The 26,219-nt window shown below is 39.9% G+C and overlaps 3 protein-coding genes across 3 annotated transcripts in view; 2 read left to right on the top strand and 1 right to left on the bottom strand.

Annotated features, from left to right (window-relative positions):
* The window catches only part of LOC137257849 (Fanconi anemia group A protein homolog), an 83,712-nt gene extending 76,498 nt beyond the window's left edge, over positions 1-7,214 (bottom strand). The window contains exons 1-3 of the mRNA XM_067795331.1: positions 7,020-7,214; positions 3,142-3,254; positions 1,382-1,457 (exon numbers count right to left, since the gene is read on the bottom strand). Coding sequence (XP_067651432.1) covers positions 1,382-1,457; positions 3,142-3,254; positions 7,020-7,101 — 271 coding nt within the window. The 5' untranslated portion in view covers positions 7,102-7,214. The remainder of the gene's footprint in view (positions 1-1,381; positions 1,458-3,141; positions 3,255-7,019) is intronic.
* A 432-nt stretch (positions 7,215-7,646) lies between these two features.
* On the top strand, positions 7,647-12,281 carry LOC137258315 (NADH dehydrogenase [ubiquinone] 1 beta subcomplex subunit 9-like). Its single transcript, XM_067795950.1, has 4 exons — positions 7,647-7,781; positions 9,296-9,438; positions 10,065-10,120; positions 11,888-12,281. The coding sequence occupies exons 1-4, from the start codon at positions 7,684-7,686 to the stop codon at positions 12,017-12,019; spliced, it is 429 nt and encodes a 142-aa protein (XP_067652051.1). The 5' UTR covers positions 7,647-7,683; the 3' UTR covers positions 12,020-12,281.
* A 6,368-nt stretch (positions 12,282-18,649) lies between these two features.
* LOC137258647 (E3 ubiquitin-protein ligase Midline-1-like) lies at positions 18,650-20,992 on the top strand. Its single transcript, XM_067796344.1, has 2 exons — positions 18,650-18,955; positions 19,344-20,992. The coding sequence occupies exons 1-2, from the start codon at positions 18,664-18,666 to the stop codon at positions 20,990-20,992; spliced, it is 1,941 nt and encodes a 646-aa protein (XP_067652445.1). The 5' UTR covers positions 18,650-18,663.
* The last annotated feature ends 5,227 nt before the right edge of the window (positions 20,993-26,219 follow it).

Genomic DNA, 26,219 nt, shown 5'->3' with positions numbered 1-26,219 from the left:
CATTTAATTACCTAATGTTCACATGTTAAATATTGGATTAAACTACAGTAGAATACTTTTATAACCAACTTGGATATAATGAAATGACGGCTATAGCGAACTGTTTTCAAAGTCCCGAATTAACCTCTGTTTATTATCATATAAAAAAGTCGTGAAATACGAATTCTCTATAACATACTTAATGACTGTAGCGAACAGATCTGCGATCCCCGAGAGTCCAAGGTAACACTAATTAATGGTGTGAATAACTAACTGAGCGAATTCAATCAGTGTCACTGATGCTCACTTTGAAATCCTCGGCAGTCCCAGTTAACACTAATTAATGGTGTGAATAGTCAACTGAGCAAACTCAATCAGTGACTTCAGCTGACAATGACATTGTCATTACTGAATTCCCCTCTGATGACAACATCGTAAAGGCTGTTTCCGATCAGAGCGACGGAACATCTAGTTGAATCGGAATGAGATGGTGACGACACGAACAGTGATGAAACAGACCAGGCCCCACCTTCATTCACAGAAGCCAATATGTGCAACAAACTTTCAAGAACTTTCTTGTGTCACAGAAGACAACTGACATGTCTTCTTTCGATTCGCTTGCTGACTTGAATAAAGCTGTGGGACGTCTGCAGTTGGCCAAGGATGTACAGAGTAAGATCACTGACTTTGTAGTGAAAGAACGCTATATGAATGAATGAATGCATGAATAAATTGAGTAGGAATGTATTGTACTTTATAGTGTGTTTTATTGTTCTTTCAATGGATTTTCGTGAATAGCGAACTACGGATATAAGAAACTAATTTCAGTGGTCCCTTGCAGTTTGTTATAAAAGTATTTTACTGTATATTTACATGCATATTTAATCCCACAACACATCTTTGAGTGACTGAGTGAGTTCATTTTTATGCTGCATTGGGCAGTATTCTGACTATATGGTGCCAGTCTGTAAACAATTGAGTCTGGACCTGCCAATCCAGTTATCAACAGTATGAGCACTGATCTGTGTAATGTAAACCAATGACATGTGTCAACCAAGTCGGCGAGTCTGACCACCCGATCCCATGAGTCACCTCTTACAGCATGTGCTGCTGAAGATTATCTCAAACATATCACCACATTTCACAGTGTATAGTTTCAGACTTGTGAAACATGTCTGTGAGCACTAAAGGCTATGTTAGGACCACCTAGCCACAGGACCACCTAGCAGCAGAAACACCTACACACTGGACCATCTAGCAGCAGAAACACCTACACACTGGACCATCTAGCAGCAGAAACATCTACACACAGGACCACCTAGCAACAGGACCACCTAGCAACAGGACCACCTTCACACAGGACCACCTAGCAACAGGACCACCTTCACTCAGGACCACCTACCTGCAGGCAGCACCCTCTTGTCCTCTCTTCCCTGACTGCCGGTTTCTTGGACATTCACACAGGACTTTTCTAGTGCCTAGTGAACATAAAAGACACCATTGTCAACAATCCATGGCACAAATACCCTCAGCCCACTCGTGCATAATTCAAGGTTTGATTTTGTTTTTGTTTAGTACCTGCCGTGACTGCAGCCTGGCTTATAGGTTTGGTCCTATTATCAAAGTTTTATTCCTTCATTTTCAAAACAAGTACTCAATAACGGAAACATTCAGCAGAACCTATGATACATGATAAATTACCTTTATTTATTAATCAAAATGCTATGATCACTGCTACAAAACTTACATATGAGCACACAATGTTCCTGCCTCTAACAAGTCCCACAGAGAGAAAACATCTTACTTTCAGTCATTTACTTCCCACTTAAAACACACGATGACAGCCGCAAGATGTTGGAGGATCTTGCACCTGGTGCAACCTGTAACTAGCGGTAGCCTAACCAGGTGCAACCTGTTACTACCAGCAGCCTGCACAAGATACAACCTTTTACCATTGGTAGTCCACACAAGGTGCAATCTGTTACTAATGGTAAACCACACAGGTGCAACCTGTTATGAGCGGCAACCTGCTACTAATGGCAGCCTAAACAGGTGCAATCTGTTACTGTAGGTAGCCTACACCAAGTGCAACCTGTTAATAGTGGTAGCCTGCACCAGGTGCAACGTGTTACTAGAGGTAGCCTACACCAGGTGCAATGTGTTACTAAAGGTAGCCTGCACCAGGTGCAACTTGCTACTACTGGTAGCCTGCACCAGGTGCAACCTGTTACTGTTAGCTTGCACTAACCATTCTAAAACATGCAGCAGTGTAGGTGGGATATAGAGAAACTGCACCTCATAATTGCTTCCTGGAGAGGGTGATTCGACAAATGTCAGTTTTGTTCACAATATGCCATACAAAATGAAGAATAAAACTGATACAGTTCAACTAAGTGGAAGAGTTCACCCTGTTTCTCGGCATTACTACAATAGACAAAACTATGACATACACATGTTGAATATATTTAGTGTTTCCAGGACAAAAAGAACGAGTCTATGTCAGTCAGTTTGTTATAAGTGTGCCCACTGTTTATGTGTTTTTTTGTATTTCAGTTCTCTGCTTCATTCCTCATGGTGTGAACAAGTAATGCTGTCATCAAACAGGACATACAGAGGTCTGGTTCCACTTCCAGCTTCCAACACATATCAACAGAAATGTAGACATTTAGTCAAATGAGTGAGTGAGTGAGTGAAGTGAATTTTATGCTGCACTCAGCAATATTCCAACTATATGGCGGCTTTCTGTAAATAATTGAGTCTGGATCACACAATCCAGTGATCAACAGCATAAGCATCGATCTGTGAGTCAACCAAGTCAGCGAGCCAGACCATCCGATCCCGTTAATCACTTCTTACGCCAAGCATAGTCGCCTTTATGGCAAGCATGGGTTGCTGAAGGCCTATTATACCCCAGACCTTCACGGGTCTTTAGTCAAATGAGACAGACCCCTGTTGTATGTAAATGCTTCAAAAATGGATATGTGAGTCTTGGAACATGCTGCTGTCACATAAGGCAATCTTAGTGAGATGTTCGTAACTCCAGACCTTAACACAGACTTACCACTACTGTATTGCTAAGGTGTACAATGCAGGCAGCATTTGCAGGCTACAACAAACTGACGATTAAAGGAAACTCACTATAAATTTTACAGTGATTCTCACCTCATTTATAATTGCCTGGGTGTTCTGGTGAAGACTGACCAGTTGGAACACAGCTTGATGAAGAACTTCTCGACTATCTCCTGACAAACTCCTGTCACCATGGTTACGAGACCCTGCAATATCAAGTGTAGATACCATAACACAGCTCATGAGCAGCATCAAGGCACCTTGAAGACTTCTCGAAACTAAAGCCAACATAGAGAGATAAACTGAAATAGTGTTGAAGTATGACAAAGTAATTTATTGTAAAACAGTTTTGTATGTGCATCATTTCTTTAACAGATATTTCTTTGTAAAGGGAATTACATTTTTCCAAAGTGAGAAATATGTATTTCACAAGTTTATTACAGACATTAAGTTTGTTACTTGAAAATTATGAAAACATTTTACCAAGATTTGGGAGCATAATAATAACGTGGACAAACACTAGAGTGCAAATCTGAATAAAATGGGCACAATTAGGAGGAATTTATCCTTTCGGGACAATACACAATGAGCATAACCATTCCTGTCTCAATATTTTGTGTTATCTGCCATTTCAACAAGAACACTGTGGTTTGACCTGAGGAATTTTACAATAATCATTCTAAAGATTTTGACATCAATTAATCTAATGCAATAGTAAAACTAGAAGTTTTCTTTTATAGAAGAAAACAATTTAAGCTGTGAACATTTAGTTCTGTTGTTGTAAATGTATTCTCAATGTCGATACATCTTTGTTTGAGAAGATGTAGTAAACATCAACACTTCCAATGCCTTGCTGAATCCAAGTCTCTGTAACTTCATAGGGAAACATCAATGACATATGGGCACTTTGGGGACACGTGTAATCATCAGGTACAGCACCTAGTACTGACTTCTGGAAGTTATAAGAAAATGTGAGGTGGCATACCTCTGTCATTCCTTATGTTGTAAAGTCAAGCAGTTGTATGAAGAATAGCATTTTACTCTGGATATCAGACCTTCCTTCACCAGTGTTGCTTCCAAGTGAATATCAGTGTCACTGAACTAAGTGCCAATATCAAACATAGCCTATTTCACTAAGTCACTAGAATTTTACTCCCACTGAATTTTGCACTACCTTTGCAATTTTTTTACAAGAATCTGTAATGATTTGTAAACTTGTTTCAGATATTAACTCTACAAACTTCTTTGCTGTTTGTGAGTTTCACACTGAATTCATTTGGAAAGAGAATGCTGGCTTACCATTTTTACAATTTGGGAAATCAACATGTAAACCAGTGTTATTCAACGTCTTAACTACATGCTACAATTATACGTGTTTATGAGACTGGTTCAATAATATTAATCTTCCAAAAACATGATAAAGTATCATATGTTCAACAATACTTTGCCAAATAATCCCAAAAATTATTAATGAAAAAAAAAGTCATCTAAAATTCACTTTCAGCAAGGACCACATAATCTTATGATATGTTTTCAGCCACTGTTTTTCTTCATGAACACCATTAACCCTTGGATGCCGAGTTTTTTCTGTCGCACGTTTCTATAAGGTTTGTAGAATGAACTTTGTGCAAGAACTGCATTCATATGGTCCTGGGTCTATCGAGAGCTATAAAATTACACAGAACTGTAGAATGTTAACAAGAGCAAAAGCTTGAGTGATCAAAAGGTAGAAACACCTGAATGGTGTCCAAAGTTTTACTATGGCTTAAAACAACAGTAAGTTTCTCTGCTTTTTATCATGCACCAGTAAAAGTAATATGCTACATCTTTTTTAATTTGGCATCAATGATCTTTATGAAAAGTGAGAGCAAACAAAATATTGCCTGATGTCTGAACAACATAAGCATGCAAATGGGTCTGTGTGCTTCTGTATTACCTTATGCAGTCAATCTTGAGAACTACTGGATTTTACTCTATGATGTCAAATGACGACAAAGAGGTCATGAACATATGAAAACAATGGGCATAACTTTGCTATGCTTGACACGAGGTCTTTGTAAGTCAAGTCACTTGAACAGAATTTGCTGTGGATATGGACACCATGTTTTTCAGATGTTTTGTTCATGGTGAACAAAAAAACATTCGAAGATCCCCATTGTAACCATATAATTTTTGGTAAAATCACAATTTATAAGTAAAGATCATATTACATGAGAAAGAACATAACAGCAATTTGGTTCCAATATGTAAGTCAGTTCTTTGATTCCCATATTATCTTGTTTGGATAGATGTTGACTTAGATTTTGACTAAGATTGCAGTAGCCATATCTTCAAATATAGAGAAAATGCTAACAAAATTACGTCATTTTAGTTGATGTCCTGGCTTATTTTACGCATTTTGCAATGTCAGAAAAAGACGACATTGGTTTATTGATTAGTGTATATATATCTCACATAATTGCCATTGATTGTATAACAGGTCTCGTTTCTATCTCAGAATTTAATGCTCTTTCGACAAGACATAAAATGACTGATTTTACCATTTAAATAAGTTCCTGAATAGATAGACAATTAGATTATTTCACTGGGTATCTTAAAGTGAACAACAGGCAAAATTTATCACAATTGAACATAAATTATATGTTGTAATAGGCATCTCAATACTCAATACAATCGAAAAGCGTGATTTTTGTAAACACAGTACAACATGGTGGACAGAGCACTTCAGTGTTCATGTTAGTGTATTTTCTGAAACATCCCCAAAGTTTCTTCGTTTACTGGCACCAAGGGCGTAACATATGGTTCAGTAATTCCAGTTCTGATTACTCAATGCCATTAAGAAACTGTCAAATGTAAAATATGTCATATATGGGATTACACGTTCTTAGTAAAGTACAAATTCTAGTACTTGTTTGGTTGAGTCCCATCCGTGATTCGAACCTGCACCCTCAGAGTCAGGCACCCAATTGCCAGCACACAAAGTCAGCCACCTAACCTGCTCAGCCACCACGACTTCCACAAAAATGGAAGTCGGACAACTGGTAGTCTAGACTGCGTACTTTGTGTACCCCTCTGATAAGTATACATTGGCAAAACTCCCATGGCCAAATGACTACACAAAGCCATTTAGAAAGTGGTCAAATGTTACGTATATCATATTGGAGCACCTTTAAAATACAGCACCACAACACCTTGTGAGGACATTAGGATCTGGTTGATGACTTGTCCTGACTTAACCCTAACCCACTCTAATTCCAAACCTAATCACCTACAATTATGTAAAAGAGCACTATGACATGTTTTTAAAGCTTGCAGTGCTGTATTCTAAAGGTAGGCTGTCATATTTGGAATTACACTTTCTTAGTTAAGTACAAATTCTAAATACATTCTAGAAATAAATTCTAGTACATTTTTGGGCGAGTCCCATCAAATATTTGAACCCGCACCCTTCAAGTCAGGCATCCAATTGCCTGCACGCAAAGTCAGCCACCTTACCTGCTCAGCCACCGCTACTTCCACAAAAACAGAAGTTGGACAACTGGTAGTCTAGACTGCGTAGTTTGTATAACCCTCTGATGAGTTTAAATTGGCAGGTTAGGCAGCTGACTTTGTGTGCTGGCGATTAGGTGCCTGACACTGAGGATGTGGGTTCAAATCCCTGATTGGACTCAACCAAGAAAGTACGAGAATTTGTACTTTACTAAGTTAGTGTAATCCCAAATATGACATGTTACAATGTTACTGTAATGTCAGGGTATTTTATGCTTCCCAAGTCATATTTCAGACAAAGAGCTTTTAAGCCACTTACAACTATTTTAACTGGATGACATCAACAAATTACTCGTTTCAGTGGTTTTTGAAAACACTGAACACAGAAGCTGTTCATCCATAATGTTTGCCCTTCATTAATAAACGAACCGATCAGGTCTCAACATTCTGACATCGACCTATCACAATTTTCGGTTTCTCACTTATCAGATCTTTGAAAGTTCTTTTCGAACGTGAAGCATCTTCTTCTGGCAAACATTTCCTCTTTAAGTTGTGGGATGTCATCTCGAAGTAGGCATGTGAGCAGCCAAAAGCCTGATGACACGCTGATAGTACTTGTGATTTCTAATTTCCCGCGACCAGCTCCGCACACACTCCTGAAACTCTTAACAGCGTATGCCATTGTCAGAGACGGGTTTGCAAAAGTGCTTGGGAACATGGCTGCGTTTGTGCGAATGCTTTATTGGTGGAAAACATTTATAAACCATCCCTAAAACATTATAGGAAAGACTTCATGGTGTCACAGTGCAGAATAATCAAAATGATTGAGTGTATGCGTCTTTTCAAGTGTGTTTAATTCAGGTCTAACACAATGCAACCATCTTTGCCTGCGTTCAACACACTCTTTGAGCAGCGGTATGCTACAAAACATGTTCTCAAACTAAACCGATGCGACTCCAAAATGTATGTATGTGCGAAAGTCATTTTCTAAAATTGCAGAATAATTTCTAACTTGCTATGCTGATATTTTTGGATACATGAAATTAATGTGACAAGATAGGCTACAGGGTATTATTTTTAATTTCAACTATGTAAATGCATTTATTGAAGCTCGGACCTACTGAGACAGGAAGCGCCTCTCTGAAGATGTCGTATATGCAGACGAGTGTCTTGTCGCACGCGCAACGCGTGCGGCGATTATACAAGGAGGGATGTCGGCAACTGCAATCTTTCTATCAACAAAGGTAAATAGAAAGTCTTTTCGTTGGAATAACTATGTAACCTTTGGAAGATAATGTTTGTTTTGGTGGCGATCGCGCCATATATTTCCAAGGGCAAGAGGACATTTTAGAAAGATTTGAATGAACACTTATCAATGAATTGGTTTCCGAAGGCATGATTTGAAATTAGACACTTTTTTCTTGATCATACTTGGCGTGGTATGCTTGGTCAGTTCAGATCATGTTTACAGTTTGCTAGTGTTGTATTTTGACTGAAGAAAACGTGCCAGTAGGCTTTCTAATGTCTCCATGTCTAGGAGTGGGACTATGAGTCCAGTTACAACATATTAGTGTTTATTAGGGCTGTTTCGCTACACTTACATATTTTGTGAATCGAACCATGGCTCTTCATGAATTTAATTCGTTAATCATGATCACCAGAAACGAATACGAATCTTGAATATTTACGATTTTTTATCAGGGCATGTTTTGCTTGAGCCTTGATTAAAAAAGTGAAATGTGCAAGAATGGTATATGTGTTAACAGAGACCATATATGGTCTCTGGTGTTAACCTTGCAGTAGTGCAAGTCATGTTAGTTTGCAATGGCTGCACATGATACTGTGGATTACAACTATTAAAGTACTACATACCAAATTTGAGTGTCATGTCAGATCACTAGTTATTGCTAGTCAACATGGAAGTTCCTTATTGTCCATCAATCACTTACTTTCAACTACAAAATTATATTTGTGAATAATTGTTCATATTCATAACCCAAAATTTGTGATACATATCATATTCGCCATATTTCAGATTTGTTGCAGCCCTAGTGTTTTGATAATGCCCAATGTGATCAGAAATATTTTGGATAACGATTTGCATGTGATGAGAAGCGTGAAACAGAATGTAGAACACTTGAATTTTTTGTAAACCAATGATTCCTAAAGCAGGCATTCACAACTTAAGCACTTTATGAGTTTGCCCACATAGCCCAGTTTGCTGGTTGTTGTTAGTTACTTAATTGCCAGTTGGCAGTATTGCATCTTTTCAAAATGAGGGTTGTACGAGTAGTCTAGCAGTTAAAGTATTTGGTCATCACACTGACAATCTGGGTTAGAATTCCCTTACGAGTGCACATGTAAAGTCCATTCCTGGTGTCTCCTGTTTTGATACTGCTGGGATATTGCTAAGAGTGACGTGAAACCTCACACACTCACTCTTATAAATAGGGACCAGAAAGATATCTGCTCCATAATAATTTAAGACAGTTAGCCTAATAGTTAACGCTTCCACTCATCATGCTGAAGACTTGGTTTCGATTCCTCACAGGAGTTTAATTTATGAAGCCCATTTCTGGTGTCCACCCATTGTGATAGTGCCAGATGTTGCTACAAGCAGTGTAAAACTAAACTCACTCTTTCTCCCAAATATAGTTACTGTGAGTCGCCCATAATCATGTTAATACAGCGGGACTGTTGCCTCCAGGCTATAACCATAATAACATTCACTTACTCCAAGCATGAATTCTTGTTGTAGACACATCTTTCGTTACCAAGCTGTTTTACTCCGAGCTCGTTTCGATGAACACAAGAATGAAGTGGATGTGAGAAAAGCCAAGAAATTGCTCCTGGATGGGGAAAGGGAACTCTTTTTGAAACAGCATCCTCAACCCTTTAAGTGTGAGTGTCTCATATCACCATAGCAACAAGGAAGGCAACTTGTCCATGTTTCTTGTCATATGGCAATTTGTTAACGTCAGTTCAATAATATTTTCAAGAATATTTATGTCTTTTTCTTGTCTTGAAAAAATCCATACAACCTTTCACTCAATTCAGGATTTCTTAGATAAGTGGCCCTTTCAGTTTTTAAGATTGTGCAAGCTTTATTTGCTCCATGTTTATAGAATATATTATGATTCACTCTAAGAGTAGGAGACTAATTCTGTGGATTGTATTTAAAATTCAGGGGATTGTGGAGGATTTGAGTTTTTCAGACCTGTGTTTGACAACTTTAGATCATGTTCAGAACCTGCTGCTATTTTTCTTTCTCTCGACTACTGAAAGTAGAATTGATCCTCAGTAACTTGTGGATCATGTAGATGCTTTGAAAATGGAAAACGTGGTTCAAACATAATGATTGGGCTTGATAATGTCAGCTGTATTTGTATCTATTTATATCTATTTATATCTCTTCCCTCCCTTCCCATCCCAGATTTGTTTTTGTTGTCTTTGCCCTTACGGTAGTATGTTTGTAGGTACTAATGTTTGTTTCAGCATGTACTGACTATCATGTATTTTGTCTTCAGTTCCACACCAGCCGGGAGGTGTTGCCTTTGGAAGAGCCCAGCATGTACCTGACTGGGTAGGTCAACTGACCATTTATATGTCATAAGCTGATCCTTTCTTGCTATACGAGGGTTGGCTGAAAAGTTCTAAGCCTCACTGTGAAAAAAAGTTACTAAGTCCACGTTTGTAATTTATTTTTCTACATAGTCCCCTTCCAAGTTCACACACTTTTGTCAGCGATGCTGCAAGGCCCGAATCCTGGTCAGGAAGAAATCTTCTTCAGCTACCCTAAAAAAATCAGTCACAGCGGAAATGATGTCATCATTACTTGCAAAATGGCCACCGGCGAGTTCCTTTTGCGTTTTGGGGAACAGGTGGAAGTCAGAAGGAGCCAAATCAGGTGAAGAAGGAGGATGGTCAATGAGTTCAAAGCCACAATCGCGGGCAGATTGTTGACATGGCCACCACCGATTTGTGAACAGGCGCATTGTCTTGGTGGAAGAGGACACCTTTAGCGATCATCCCTCGTCGTTTGGCTTTGATTGCTTCTCGCAACTGGTTCAGTAGATCAGCATAGTATCTGCCGTTGATAGTTTGACCTTTTTCAAGATAATCAATGAGCAGAATACCCCTGGAATCCCAAAAGACTGATGCCATCACCTTTCCAGCTGAAGGAACAGACTTGGCTTTCTTCGGAGCTGGTGAATCAGGATGCTTCCACTGTTTTGACTGTAGTTTTGTTTCTGGTTGAAAGTGATGTATCCAGGTCTCATCCACGGTTACAAATCGTGCCACAAAATCATCGGGATCTGCTTCAAAACGACGCAAATTGTCAAGGGACGTCTGGAACCTGACACGTTTCTGTTATGCTGTCAAGAGCTTTGGCATCCATCTTGCAGAAACTTTAGTCATTCCTAATTCGTTGGTGATAATATGCTCAACCCTCTCATGAGAGATGCCCACTACACAGCAATATGTCGAGTAGTCAATTGTCGATCATCCATCAACATATCGAGCACTTGCGTGATGTTTTCTGGAGTGGTTGCTGTTGAAGGCCTTCCTGAGCGTGGGTCATCATCAAGGCTTTGTCTGCCACACTTAAATTCTGCAGTCCACTTCTTTACTGTGGAAAATGAAGGAGCATCATCCCCTAGAGTGGAGACCATGTCAGCATGTATCTGTTTTGGGGACATTCCTTTCTTTTGCAAGTACTTAATGACTGCCCTGTATTCAGTTTTGTCCATTTCTGATGATTTCAGAGGGTAGGTTTACCAAAAGAGCTGTAGTTGAGATAAAACTATTAGTACGTTTGTAGTTGTGTCTATGATACACTAAATGATTGTCCTCATTGGTGGCAAACACCTGTCTCTACCTGGTGGGGAAAAACCACTCAGACTGAGAACTTTTCAGCCAACCCTCGTACATTGATAGTTACATGCTCTAGGTGGATTCTTTCTGTGATATAAGCTTTTGCCTTGATATGTTATAAGCTGATTTCTTACAGGACTTGGACTAATATCGGTTACCCTATCATTGATGGTCACTATTAAGATCTGAGTTAGAACTGATCTTCCACATCTAATCCTTGCCATGAGCGGCGACTTTATGGAATGTATGGTCAAGATCACTGATTTGGTTACATGCATGCTCTAATATTGAAGTTTACTGGCTCATGATGTCAATTACTGGTTTGTATGGTTCAGCTGTAGTTAGTGACGGTTGTTGGATAAAAAGTTGGAAATATCAGTGTTGCATTACACAACAAATCAATGAGATTGTGATGCATGTGTGCAAGCATATAAAATCTGTAGTGTAGTCAAGCACTGCTTTATTGTTTTGACAGCTCTTGGACACCTGGCACCCATTGGAGAAAGCGCAGTACCCAGATTATTTTGCAAAGAGGGAAATACGTAAGAAGGAATTTATTGAGAGATGGGAGAAGAAATATGGGAAGATGGAAGAAAGTGCACATTGATGTGACTTGTACCATGTTGGTGTGACTTAAATTGTACATAAGGACATATTTCAGTTTTTGCTGTCAGTTTCCTAGTGTTGATGGCCATGCTGAGGTGTCAGATAGCCCCAAGTCATGGATCTACTGTGTACATTGGACGAAGGCAACTCTGGAAGGTGTGGTACAGGGAGTTCCAGCTGTCTTATCCTGACAGTGTGAATATTCAACAGTCAGATGCAGTTAGACCATGTACACGATTGTAATAAATTATGTCACTCTTTCATCTCTCCTTTTGTTGACTTTGTCTTTCATCGTAGTTATTGACATGATCAGACCACTGACCAACTGTGTCATCTCTAGTGAGATTCAGTTACTTTTGGAAATCTGAAGTCTCTGTGTTGGTCCAGTGGTGGCTATTGGTGTCCTGGTGGTAGAAATGACCTTTAGTGTTGTATCTTAACATACAGCTGTTGCAAACAATTTTGAGGATGTATTAGGATTGACATCATAATCACTTGATGTACACATCATGTATATTTCCAAGAAGGAGGCAAAAGATTGTCAAAGTACATTTCGAGACATAGCACAGTACGACAGTGACTAGCCATGGGTCATTAACCATTTAACATAATGGTATAAGTGGGAGGCACTGGGCAGCACAACAGTGTCTATGGACACATAATTCACCTGTTGACATGGTGATATAAGCAGGAGGCACACGGCAGTATAACAGTGTCTGTGGACGGATAATTCACCTGTTTACATGGTGGTATAAGCGGGAGGCATGGAGGAGCTCAATAGTGTCTATGGATGCATAATTCACCTGTTGACATGGTGGTATAAGCGAGAGACACAGGGCAGCACAACAGTGTCTATGGACAAATAATTCACCTGTTTACATGGTGGTATAAGTGGGAGACACAGGGCAGCACAACAGTGTCTATGGACACACAATTCACCTGTTGACATGGTGGTATAAGCGGGAGACACAGGGCAGTACAACAGTGTCTATGGATGCATAATTCACCTGTTGACACGGTGGTATAAACGGGAGACACAGGGCAGCACAACAGTGTCTATGGACACACAATTCACCCGCTGACATGGTGGTATAAGTGGGAGGCACAGGCCAGTATAACAGTGTCTATGGACCCATAATTCACCTGTTGACACGGCAGTATAAGCGGGAGGCACAGGACAGCACAACAGTGTCTATTGATGCATAATTCACCCGTTGACATGGTGGTATAAGCGGGAGGCACAGGGCAGTGTAACAGTGTCTATGGATGCATAATTCACCTGTTGATACGGCAGTATAAGCGGGAGGCACAGGACAGCACAACAGTGTCTACTGATGCATAATTCACCTGTTGACATGGTGGTATAAGCGGGAGGCACAGGTCAGTAGAACAGTCTCTATGGACCCATAAATCACCTGTTGACATGGTGGTATAAGCGGGAGGTACAGGTCAGTACAACAGTCTCTATGGACCCATAATTCACCTGTTGACATGGTGGTATAAACGGGAGGCACAGGTCAGTAGAACAGTCTCTATGGACCCATAATTCACCTGTTGACATGGTGGTATAAGCGGGAGGCACAGGTCAGTACAACAGTCTCTATGGACCCATAATTTACTTATTGACATGGTGGTATAAGCGGGAGGTACAGGTCAGTACAACAGTCTCTATGGACCCATAATTCACCCGCTGACATGGTGGTATAAGTGGGAGGCACAGGCCAGTATAACAGTGTCTATGGACCCATAATTCACCTGTTGACACGGCAGTATAAGCGGGAGGCACAGGACAGCACAACAGTGTCTATTGATGCATAATTCACCCGTTGACATGGTGGTATAAGCGGGAGGCACAGGGCAGTGTAACAGTGTCTATGGATGCATAATTCACCTGTTGATACGGCAGTATAAGCGGGAGGCACAGGACAGCACAACAGTGTCTACTGATGCATAATTCACCTGTTGACATGGTGGTATAAGCGGGAGGCACAGGTCAGTAGAACAGTCTCTATGGACCCATAAATCACCTGTTGACATGGTGGTATAAGCGGGAGGTACAGGTCAGTACAACAGTCTCTATGGACCCATAATTCACCTGTTGACATGGTGGTATAAACGGGAGGCACAGGTCAGTAGAACAGTCTCTATGGACCCATAATTCACCTGTTGACATGGTGGTATAAGCGGGAGGCACAGGTCAGTACAACAGTCTCTATGGACCCATAATTTACTTATTGACATGGTGGTATAAGCGGGAGGTACAGGTCAGTACAACAGTCTCTATGGACCCATAATTCACCTGTTGACATGGTGGTATAAGCGGGAGGCACAGGTCAGTACAACAGTCTCTATGGACCCATAGTTCACCTGTTGACATGGTGGTATAAGCGGGAGGTACAGGGCAGTACAACAGTCTCTATGGACCCATAATTCACCTGTTGACATGGTGGTATAAACGGGAGACACAGGGCAGTACAACAGTCTCTATGGACCCATAATTCACCCGTTGACATGGCGGTATAAGCGGGAGGCACAGGGTAACACAACAGTGTCTGTGAATGCATAATTCACCCGTTGACATGGTGGTATAAGTGGGAGGCACAGGACAGCACAACAGTGTCCATGGACACATAATTCACCTGTTGACAAGGTGGCACAACAGTGTCTATGGACCCATAATTCACCTGTTGACATGGCGGTATAAGCGGGAGGCACACGGCAGCACAACAGTATGTATTTAGGAGATAAACATCATGTGTTGGCCAATTTCCGGGTGTTCCAACTGCATTCCCGTGCTTCAAATACTCAATAACACCCGGAAATTGGCCAACACATGATGTTTATCGACATTGTAAACACAAAATGTAAACCAAAGGGGTTTTACTGTCTGCACTCGTTTACATCGAATACGGACACAGCAGTGAAGTGTCATCGGCTGGCCGTTTCAGCTGGTTCTCATGGTAGCATCTGGAGTTGCTCATTTGTGACGTCATTCTAACTTTAAGTCACAATATGATTTGAATAACGTCACCACTGTTGATGACACAACAAAACAATTGTTTACGTGTCAATACGCGGTGAATAGCCTTTCAGTTTCCGGGAATCTAATACCATTTAATCGTGTTTTTCAACCAATCAGATTACAGAACACAGTAACTTTTGGTTTACAATGATGCATAATTCATCTATTGACATGGTCTTATAAGCGGGAGGCACAGGGCAGCACAACAGTGTATGGTGATGAGTATTTCACTTCTTTGTGTCATGTTACATGCAGGGATGACAATTTTCGACGGATTCCGCTTTCTTTATTTCTAAATGATCAGTTTTGTGAATCATCTGAACTCCCATTCGAAGACACAATATTAGGTTTCCAGCTGAAAACCGATTTTCCTGTTGCCATCCCTGTATTTGTGCACAATGTTGCTTCTCTCATGGCATGTTTCTCACTTGAGGATCATTGTTCCTGGGGAACTGGATCTCTGATCACTGATTCACCAAGCCCAGATATATATCTGTATCTTCCGGCGCTCAGTTTCCTTCCCTCTCCACTGGTTACCAAGCTGTCTCTGGTGAGTGTGTTTTCACAGGGACTGTGTCTATTCCAGGTACAACGCTACCCACCTGTCCCACTGTGTACAGGTAACACCACCATGGTTCGTCTAACTGTTAGGTCATCTCCAGGCACCTAATATACTGCAATGTTTAGACTGAGCATGGTGTATGAAGCGTCTACTTTTATTGCTTCTTTGATCGACCTTGTGACTTCGAGTTTTTCTCCTGATGTATCTGTACTATATATGCATACATCGTTATTGCGTAGTGTGGGTACTTTAACGGTTGCCATATCAGTGCTGATGTCAGGATATTGATGTATGTAGTTGGAGTACTTTAACGGTTGCCATATCAGTGCTGATGTCAGGATATTGATGTATGTAGTTGGAGTACTTTAACGGTTGCCATATCAGTGCTGATGTCAGGATATTGATGTATGTAGTTGGAGTACTTTAACGGTTGCCATATCAGTGCTGATGTCAGGATATTGATGTATGTAGTTGGAGTACTTTAACGGTTGCCATATCAGTGCTGATGTCAGGATATTGATGTATGTAGTTGGAGTACTTTAACGGTTGCCATATCAGTGCTGATGTCAGGATATTGATGTATGTAGTTGGAGTACTTTAACGGTTGCCATATCAGTGCTGATGTCAGGATATTGATATGTGTAGTTGGAGTACTTTAACGGTTGCCATATCAGTGCTGATGTCAGGATATTGATGTATGTAGTTGGAGTACTTTAACGGTTGCCATATCAGTGCTGATGTCAGGATATTGATATGTGTAGTTGGAGTACTCTAACGGTTGCCATATCACTGTTAATGTCAGGATATTGATGTATGTAGTTGGAGTACTTTAACGGTTGCCATATCAGTGCTGATGTCAGGATATTGATGTATGTAGTTGGAGTACTTTAACGGTTGCCATATTAGTGCTGATGTCAGGATATAGATGTATGTAGTTGGAGTACTCTAATGGTTGCCATATAAGGTCTGAGGTGGCACACAGGATAAAATGGAAAATTAGTGAAAGTTCTGTCGTATTTTACTGATAAAATACAGGGATGATTTTCTCTTTTTAGAAGCATGAACATTCTGAACCATGTTTATTGACACCCACAGTGGGGGGATTTATATGGCCATTTTAACAAATGATTTGGTCTTCATTCAAAGAAAATCTCAAACAATTATTCAAAGATACTTACTGACATTGAATTGATTAATTGATTAATTAAAAAAGATATTTATTGATATTGAATTAACTATCGACTAATTAATTAATTAATCAATTAATTATTAATAGTGGATGGGGAAAGTTCTGAACGTAACCGCTTTTTAATTAGAATAATGATGCTGAAATATAATTCTGAAAAATCATTTACAGATGGCATTCACAGCTCTTACACTGATGCAGTCAAACTTTAGTGTAAAAACTATTATCATCAATCTTTAAAGTATTATTTTGTATCTTTCACTTGTTTAACACAAAATAATTGCATTTTTCTGAACAATTATTATGTATATAACATTCAGTAGGCAAATATTGTGTAAAATATAATTGCTACTAAGCCCAGAACAGGTGACGAATGAATTAGAACAGTCAGTTAACACTATTAACGATTAGGAAAGTACTGGTAACAGCTTAAACAGGCATGGTAACAGTCTGACATGAACCATAAACAGTTTAATGCAACATAGAAATAGGCAAAGTGTAAGGAAAAACTGATACTATTTACTTCAACTACTAATCCAATTTCGGGCAGACAGTGACGTAAGGGTATTAGAAATGGTAACTTGTAACAATATGGCATGTTTCCTGCTGTCGGAAGAGTTTGTACATTTGTTATATCAGTATAGAACTTGTTAATACATGTTTTGGCTTTTGAATAAAAACAAACAATACATTTCACAGCAAGCAGTACGATATGGTCGAGTTCCGTTCTTTACACAGTATTATTTGTGCACACTTGGTAAATATGGAAGACTGAACATGTCCATGAAAACTATTACAAACTAGGAGATACCAATCCTACGTAGGAGACACTAAGTCTTACGTAGGAAATCTCCAAACCAAAGATTTCTCAGCTTAAAAACCATACTTCTTGAACCGACCCTTAAAAGGGATACATTAAGTCCTGCGTAGGAGATGGTATGTCTTACGTAGGAAATACTAACTCCTACGCAGGAGTTACTTAGTCCTACGTAGGACTAAGTGTCTCCTACGTAGGACTAAGGATCTCCTACGTAGGACTAAGGATCTCCTAACGTAGGATTAAGTATCTCCTACGTAGGACTAAGTATCTCCTACGTAAGACATTATGGCTTATATAGGAACACCAAACAAAGGTTTCACTGTGGCCCTACCACGCTTCCGTAGGAAGAAAGTCAAGCAGAATCAGGAAGTAGATTTACAATCTTGCTCCAGGGGGAACTTATTGCAGTAATTTCACGCCCTGGTAACGCTCAGGACACAAAGTCACAGGGCAAGAAAGTTGAAAACTGTTGAAAAGTTGATTAAATACACTTGGAATATACTTGATCAGTCTTATTTGTCACAACCTGAATTGCTTTTTTTATTTGCATTGGTCTATATATTATTTGTGAACACTGAAGACGGAAAAAAACATCTGCCAATTTTGACCTCAAAACGTGATTAAGCATAAATTTCCAAATGACAAGATGTACCACATTTATTGATTGATATAACTCTAATTGGAACAAAAATATGTTTGTTAGAAATTGGAAAGGACCGAAAAATACTACCAATTTTGAACAAAATGACCTATATGCCAAAATGTTCAGTGGTAGACTGTAACAATTATCATTCACACACAAATAGAGTCAGCTGCTAACTGAACTTGCCAAACAATGCTAGCTCAGACTGTTGATCTGCATATGCCTGACATTATGCTTGTATTAAACGGGAGATTCGATCATGTTTCCATACATATGTTCATGTTTTACTGTCCGAATAAAACAGTACATAAGGACCACAGATTAAGTCGTTTGTGTAAAGCCTCATGGTTTGATTTGGCTTGGTTTGATAAGAGCATGTATGTTCCGTCTGGTTGGTCTTGTCGCAGGAGAGATGACGACCACCCAGAAGTTGACAGAACATTTCCTGACATGCACCATATGTACAGAGTTGTTTGACAAGCCCTGTACACTTGTGTGTAATCACACCTTCTGTCGAAAATGCGTCGTAAGCTACACCAAAACCAGACCAGAAGCCATCAGTGCCAAGTCTCTCCTGTGTCCATTCTGCAGCAAGATGACGAAAGTGTCTGACCCCGTGCGACCAGTGGAGGAGTGGGCGGATGACGTCAAGCCTATCTTTGTCATCCAGGGACTGTTGGACTCGTTTTGCCCACGATCTAAAGGTGAATGTTTGTGGTTGGTACCAGTATGTACGTTCCTCCTATACGGTTATCTACATTTAATTGCATTTAAATGTGTGCCATGTTGAGAAGAGAGTTTACTACGAACTATCTAAAACCACTCTTATTTGAACGTTTATGAAAATATAACCCTTTTGTGTGCTTGTGCTTAGCGAAAAGCAGACAGAATACCAGAAGTCACATGACCCAAGAACCATGTATCGTTTACCAGTGAGACAAATCCAACAGTAGTTTTATGACATTTCCGTCTGGGGCTTACTCCAGTGTTCTGGTGCATGTTCCCATTTATTTACATGATGTGCAACATGAAGTAATATAACGCGAAACGATAAAACATCCACAACTCCACATTATTGCATAACTATTTCAGATGCGACTTTCTGCATTTATTGTAAAGAGAAAGGGGGGACAACTTCAGCTACATCGTGGTGTTCAATTTGTGGCGACACACTATGTGAACGATGTACATGGCTGCACCAACAAATCCCATCTACCCGTCACCATCACGTAATTGACTTGTCTGGCGAGACAAAGGTCAAGGTTAACAGAAAGGTCATGTGCAAAGTTCACAAGGACGAGAATATCAAATATATTTGCAAAGATTGTAAAACAGCTGTCTGTCAAACATGCTGCATTATATATCACAGAAGATGTGGCTTGGTTGTTGAGATTGAGATTGAGATTCCAGCACTGAAAATGGATCTGGAAAGACGTAAAGAGAGCTTGTTAAAGAAACACAATGAGATAATAACACATGTTGGAAAACAAAACTCCAAAGTCGGCGAAGAACTGGCGCATTATTTACAATTAGAATCAAATATCAAGTCTGCAAGTCTCACAGCAATAGAGGTGATCAAAGCCAAGGAACAGAAACTTCTGTCTGAACTGAAAGAGATGTCTGACAGACACATTGGCCAACTGAAGGCAGACATAAAGTCAGGTGAGATGTCAGTACAGATGTACCAACAACAGGCTGAGCTGATAGACCAGGCTCTACAATCTGAGTGTGACATGGATGTGTATGAGATGTATCAGGGATGTGAGGCCGGTGATGTGGAGGCTGTCGGAGCCGTAAACGTGAAGGAGAAGGTAAGAATAGACAAGATATCATTTAGACAGGAAACAGACAAGCTGAGTAGAGCACTCGACGATCTCCATCTGGGTGAGATACACGTCCAGTATGACGATGAGCTGGACCTGAAGGCTGCTCCTGTGTTACAGGACACCATTGACGTGAGAGTATTAGGAGATGCCATGGAAGGATCCCCTACTGACGTGACGGTGTTAAAGGTGAATGGTTCAGACACAGTGGTAGTAACGGACTTCAACAACAACAGCGTGAAGTCCTTGTACACCAGGAACAGTCAGGCAGGTCACAGCAAGCTCAGTCTGGAAGGTACACCCTATGGTATAACAAGGCTGGCACACAACCAGGTGGCTGTCACTGTCCGGGAGACCTGTCAGATTGTAACAGCTGAAGTGAACCCTAACCTAATGCTGCTGTCGACAATCACAACCAGCAAACAGTACTGGGGCATAACGTCTCTGACACCTTCTACACTAGCAGCAAGTTCCGAGTCCCCTCCCTGTGTTGAAATCCTGGATATGTCGGGACACGTGTTGAAGTCAGTTTGTCAAAACCACGAAGGTGGAGGCATCTTAAAGTATCCTAACTTCCTCTGTACCACGCGGACAGGAAACATCCTGGTGTCTGATGGTGGGACCAAGTGTGTCGTGTGTCTGACTCCCGGGGGAGATGTGGTGTTTAACTACAGACCTACGGGAGATACAGCACTGAAGGTTCCACGTGGTATTACAAGCAACAGGACAGGCGACATCCTGGTGACAGACTACTCACAACACAGAGTCATCCATCTGACAGAGTCAGGACAGTTTGTTAGAAACATACTGACATCACAGGATGGTGTCCAGTGTCCATTGGGACTGTGCGTTGGTGGTCGTGGTCATATGTACTTGTGTACATTAGTTGGAGTGGAGGTATTGGCATCTCGTGTGTAAACACATCACAATCCTTCTTTTCAATATAAGCTATTGGTTTGTGTAATTTGGGAAATATTTTGCAGTATTATAGCAGTGTTCTGTATTAGTTACTGAATCGGGTTATGTTGTAATGTTTAGATATAGTTTTTCATTCCCATTTTCATTCCCACTCTACAACGTATTCAGTACATATAGTATGATATGCATACATTCACTCAAACACACGCACACACAGATATACACAGTGTATAATGACAGTGTGTGTGTGTGTGTGTAGACGACGTCTCCCTGAAGATATATACATATGCACATACGTGCTATGATAAATATCTTTCTCTTTAACTGAAGTGGAATTACATACAGGAGGTCTTAATTCTGGCACTTTGCACATGGCTAATACAATCGTATGTATACAAGTGTACATAACTTTGGTCTCCATCGAAATAGAGGTTACAGATAGGAGTTGTAATTCATTCATCGTGTATAAAGGATGAGGCGTTCATATGTAGACGTTCATATGTTCATATGCTTACAATTATGTACATAGAAAATATAGTATTGATAATATATATAAAAGGACATGTGCATGCTCTCCCTTTCTATTGGAGAGAAAACTGTTTTTTTTCCATTTCCATTTTTATTCCCAGTCTACAACGTAAATAGTAGAATGACATGCATGCATACATACGTGCGTGCGTGCGTGCGTGCCTGCCTGCCTGCCTGCGTGCCTGCCTGCCTGCAGGCATACATACATACATACATACATACATACATACATACATACATACATACATACATACATACATACATACATACATACATACATACATACATACATACATACATACATACATACATACATACATACATACATACATACATACATACATACATACATACATACATACATACATACATACATACATTGCTGGGTTTACGGACAGGAATTCTTAATATTCCGACACTCTGCACATGACAAATACAATCGTATGTATAAAGTATACGTAATTTTGGTCTCCCCCGAAGGGAAGGTTACAGACAGGTATTGTAGGTCATTCATCAAAGGCAGAAACCTCATATGTAGGAAATGTACATGTGTTTCGGCATTTTAAGTTTCTCCAGGTCATAGTCTGATTTTGCTTCAACTAATTTATGAAAGGATGATCAGAAGGAGAAAACTTTGCAGCCAGAACAAGTTGAAGAAGCTATGTATCTGGTGGCTTCGTAGCATTATTAATTTCTCTTTGGGTTACTAAAGTGTGGCGTCATAACAAAACATTAGTTTGAGGGCATTCATTTGACTGCCGAGCAGTCTAAGGGAGATAAACGATAATCACACGTTTTTGACGCGCAGTAAAATATCATTTCAAGTCAAATATGCCATTTAATCATTGATCGTGTTCTATATATTTGTTGCAAATAATTTATGAATGATTGTTGCTTGACGGCGCGCTCAGCAATGCCCAAGCTGTACAGTGTGGGTGGGTGCATGGACAACACGGTTTAACCTCACTGTGGCCTCACATGCGGCCTGCAGAGGACTAGGAGTACTGGAAAGGACTCGACCCATGGCTCACCTGAACTTAACTCCTGGTCATGGGGCTGACTCCACGTTGACACATTGTCATTCTGATATCAATTCACCAATTATCCACGTTCAATAAATGTCACTGAATAAAACTGGTCTTGTTCATAGCTAAATATTGGTTATGGTTCAGTATAATGTCTCTAAGTACGAACATACGTGTCTCTTTATACCGTGCATTTCTGATAATATTATGTGGTTTAAGATCACACAACCAACTCAAACAGTCATCTATCAAGATGCTGTATAATTTTCTCCTAAATGCACGGTCTGGTGGGGGTCATGTCTCTGACTATAAAGCTTATGATGATTCCTATTACTTACCAACAGATCAAGAACTGAACTACTGTGTAAACACAGTCCATATCTGTAATGGGGCTGTTGGGGAAGACAAGAATCTAGGTCCGTTTACATGTTTGCAAATAATGGCAGCAGCGTTGTTGATTATGCCTTGTGTGTAGAAAGCACTATGAACTTGTATTGTAGTGTTGTAAATACCTAGGCGTGGTTACTATATATAAATATCTCGGTGTTCAGTTGGCTAGCTCGGGTTCGTGGTAGATGACCCAGAAAACTCTTGTTCAACAAGGCCTCAAAGTCTTGCAGTGTTGAAAGTGTAAGATCGCTCAGTTTTGTAAACTACCATTTGATATTTTATTTCATAGTTTTTATGTTGAATCTTACCTGTGCTTATATATGGCAGTGAAATCTGGGGATTCCACCCGGCACCAGATATTGAGGCTCTCCATAATACATTTTGTATTTTACACCTGCTACATCTCAGTAGATCAACTCCTGATGTTGTACCTCGTGGAGAGCTTGGGTGATATCCACCAAGGTTAATAATTATGTCAAGATTAATAAGTATTGGGTTAGGTTACTCTATCAAAATAATAATGTTAATAATACAATAATACGTCACGTTTATCAGTATGAAAAGTGTGTACCGAACAAGGGTATTGTTTGTTGGCCCTTTCGAGTTAAACTCTGCTCTTTGAATATGGAGTAATATTTGGGTCGGTGTTCCGATCAAGGGGTTAACAACATCCCCTCCTTCATTCAGTCGTTCAAGCAGAGGTGTGTTGATACTGACAACCAGGGGTGGTTCGAAAGTTGAAATCAGTGCTCTAAATCATCTTTATATCGGTCAGTTAAAACTGCGGTGAGCTTTTGAAAGTTATCTGTCTAGTATATCAGTGAAAATCTATCGCTCTGCACATTGTTTTCTAATCGCTGCTTAATGATTGAAATGGGGCGGAAACTCGGGTTAAAGAGGGAAGAACGCCCATGTCCGTTATGTATTGTTCCAGAATTTCATGTTCTACAATACCCATTTTTTTGACAAATTAAGGCAATCATTACTACCAAGATATCACTGGAAATGTCCTTGAGAACATAACCTATATCTGAGTTTAACATCAACCAATGCACGTATCATGGAAAGTTTAGAGAATCATATATTTCTTGCAATGAAGAAACGTAGACTGTTTCTGTCGCCAACTTGAGAATGATTATTAATATGTCACCTGCCGATTGTGCGGCGCTCCATCAGTATTTGTATTCTGTTGTATAATTGTTTGAGCGCTATTCTATTATTTTCAATGCACCCCGTGTACAAGTGAGGTTATTAGATTACACCCCACTGCCAGTAGCAACTCAATCCGTATTTTGTGGTAGCTATCTCGAATGGAAGGGAGATAACTCTTAATCTGTTTTCTTCTGTCGTCCGCCCTATCTAGCGATGGCTACGAAAAAAAATGCCTCACATTCTAATAAATAAATTTTTACAAAACGTTCAAATCTAGTCCCTGTGAATATTAATAAGACAAATTACATCGCGGCGACTTTAATAAGACAGTACCTTCCGGAAAACAAGATGCAAGATTCGAATCGTTTGATTCACACAGGCTGGCTGAAGTGAATACTCACGATTCAAACACTTCAAAATTGACATCGAAGGTACCTCAACCCATGGTCCCCGAGGGACCAGTGAACAAAATATTTATCTTACTGATAACGTCAATGTTAATTCCGAACTGTTTTAAGCATGGTGTAATGTTAAGCTTATCGGTGTTCCAGGAGAACTGATTTCAGGAGTAACTTCCCCTTTTGTATGTTAATGTTGATGACGTCACAGGTTGTTGGGTACCCGTCATATGTCAGATGAGACCTGAAATTCTGACTACTGATCAAAACCGGTCAAGCAACTACCTCTCGGTCGTCACTAACAAAACACATGGTATCGGGTACTACACTTCAGCCAACTTGCGTGAATCAAACTATACGAGCCTTGCATCTTGCAGGTATTGTCTCAGTAAAGGAACACCAGACACTTTAGCAGGTACATGGACACACCTCCAGTAAAATGTCTAATCCATGAATTTGTGACATGACATATCATCTGGACTATTGCAACAGTTTACTTTCTGGACTACAGCAGCCGTACATGGACGCGTGTTTAAAACGCAGCTACCAGGCTCATAACACCAGTCCTTAAGGAATTACACTGGCTCCCTGTAAGTGACAAAGTTGTATTCAAACATCTTGTGTTTCATTACAAGCCCTTAATGAGCTTTCTCTATTCCAGTAAGTAGTAAACCTTCACAAGCTTGAAAGTCCATTCAGACCAACTAGTCAGCAAAGCTTAGATGTTCCATCTTCCTGGACCACAACTTACGGGGACAGACCATTTAGCACAGCCTGAAAATGTCGGAAACTCGGAAAATATCAACAGTGTCCGGTCTTGTCTCAAAACCTTCCTGTTTAAACGATCATTCCATTCAGCACACATGGGCAGGATTTTGGATATGTAGCGCTATACAAATTTCTAATTTGATTGAATTTTTGTATTTGATATTGTCTGACACACACAATCGCCACTGTGTTCTGCAGTGAACATGAGCTTTTTTATTTTGGGCCACCAAATCGCGTTTTACGTTTGGACATATATAACCATTTGATCAAAGCAATCTTTCGAAGCGGGATTAAAATTTTGATTATCCATTTATTCATCACCTGTTTTAATTCAAAAAGTTTTGAGCTATAATTGCACTGAACAATATCTGAAATAGTGAATGTTGAGGGGGTCCACGGACGTTTTAAATGAGATACATGTATATATCTTTTTGCACTGTTTTTCATACCGCCATTCCATATTACCTGGGATTTATCATAATTAATCTTCAAACCTGACATACAGGCACAGCCATCCACAACAGACTTCAACAACAGCTTGAAGAGAACATTTGCTCCCATCAAAAAGAAAGTCAGTATAATCTGCCTCTATGCCCTTTATATCCTTGCTTGCACGCACAATGCCTGCCAATATTCCCCCTCACAGCAGAATAATATACGGCGACAAGGGGTCTCCCTGTCTACACCCCCTTAGAACCCCAAAAGAATAGGACATTTAGCCATTTATAGTAATACAAGATTAAATATCCTCATAAAAAAACCTTCAATCCACCTTCTTATGAAAGGTCCAAAGCCGAAGAAAGATAATGTTTCTGTATAAAAGTCCATGAAACAGAATCAAATGCTTTAGCAAAATCAACTTTTAATAACATACCTGGAATATTTTGTGATTCTGTTAAAAAACTAAACATCATAAACAATTCTTATGTTGTCACCAATATATCTATTGGACATAAATCCAATTTG

This window comes from Haliotis asinina, chromosome 12, assembly GCF_037392515.1.
Source record: "Haliotis asinina isolate JCU_RB_2024 chromosome 12, JCU_Hal_asi_v2, whole genome shotgun sequence".
Taxonomy (NCBI): Eukaryota; Metazoa; Mollusca; class Gastropoda; order Lepetellida; family Haliotidae; genus Haliotis; species Haliotis asinina.
The sequence above is the reverse complement of the archived record's forward strand: the minus strand, read 5'-3'. Positions and strand labels throughout refer to the sequence as shown.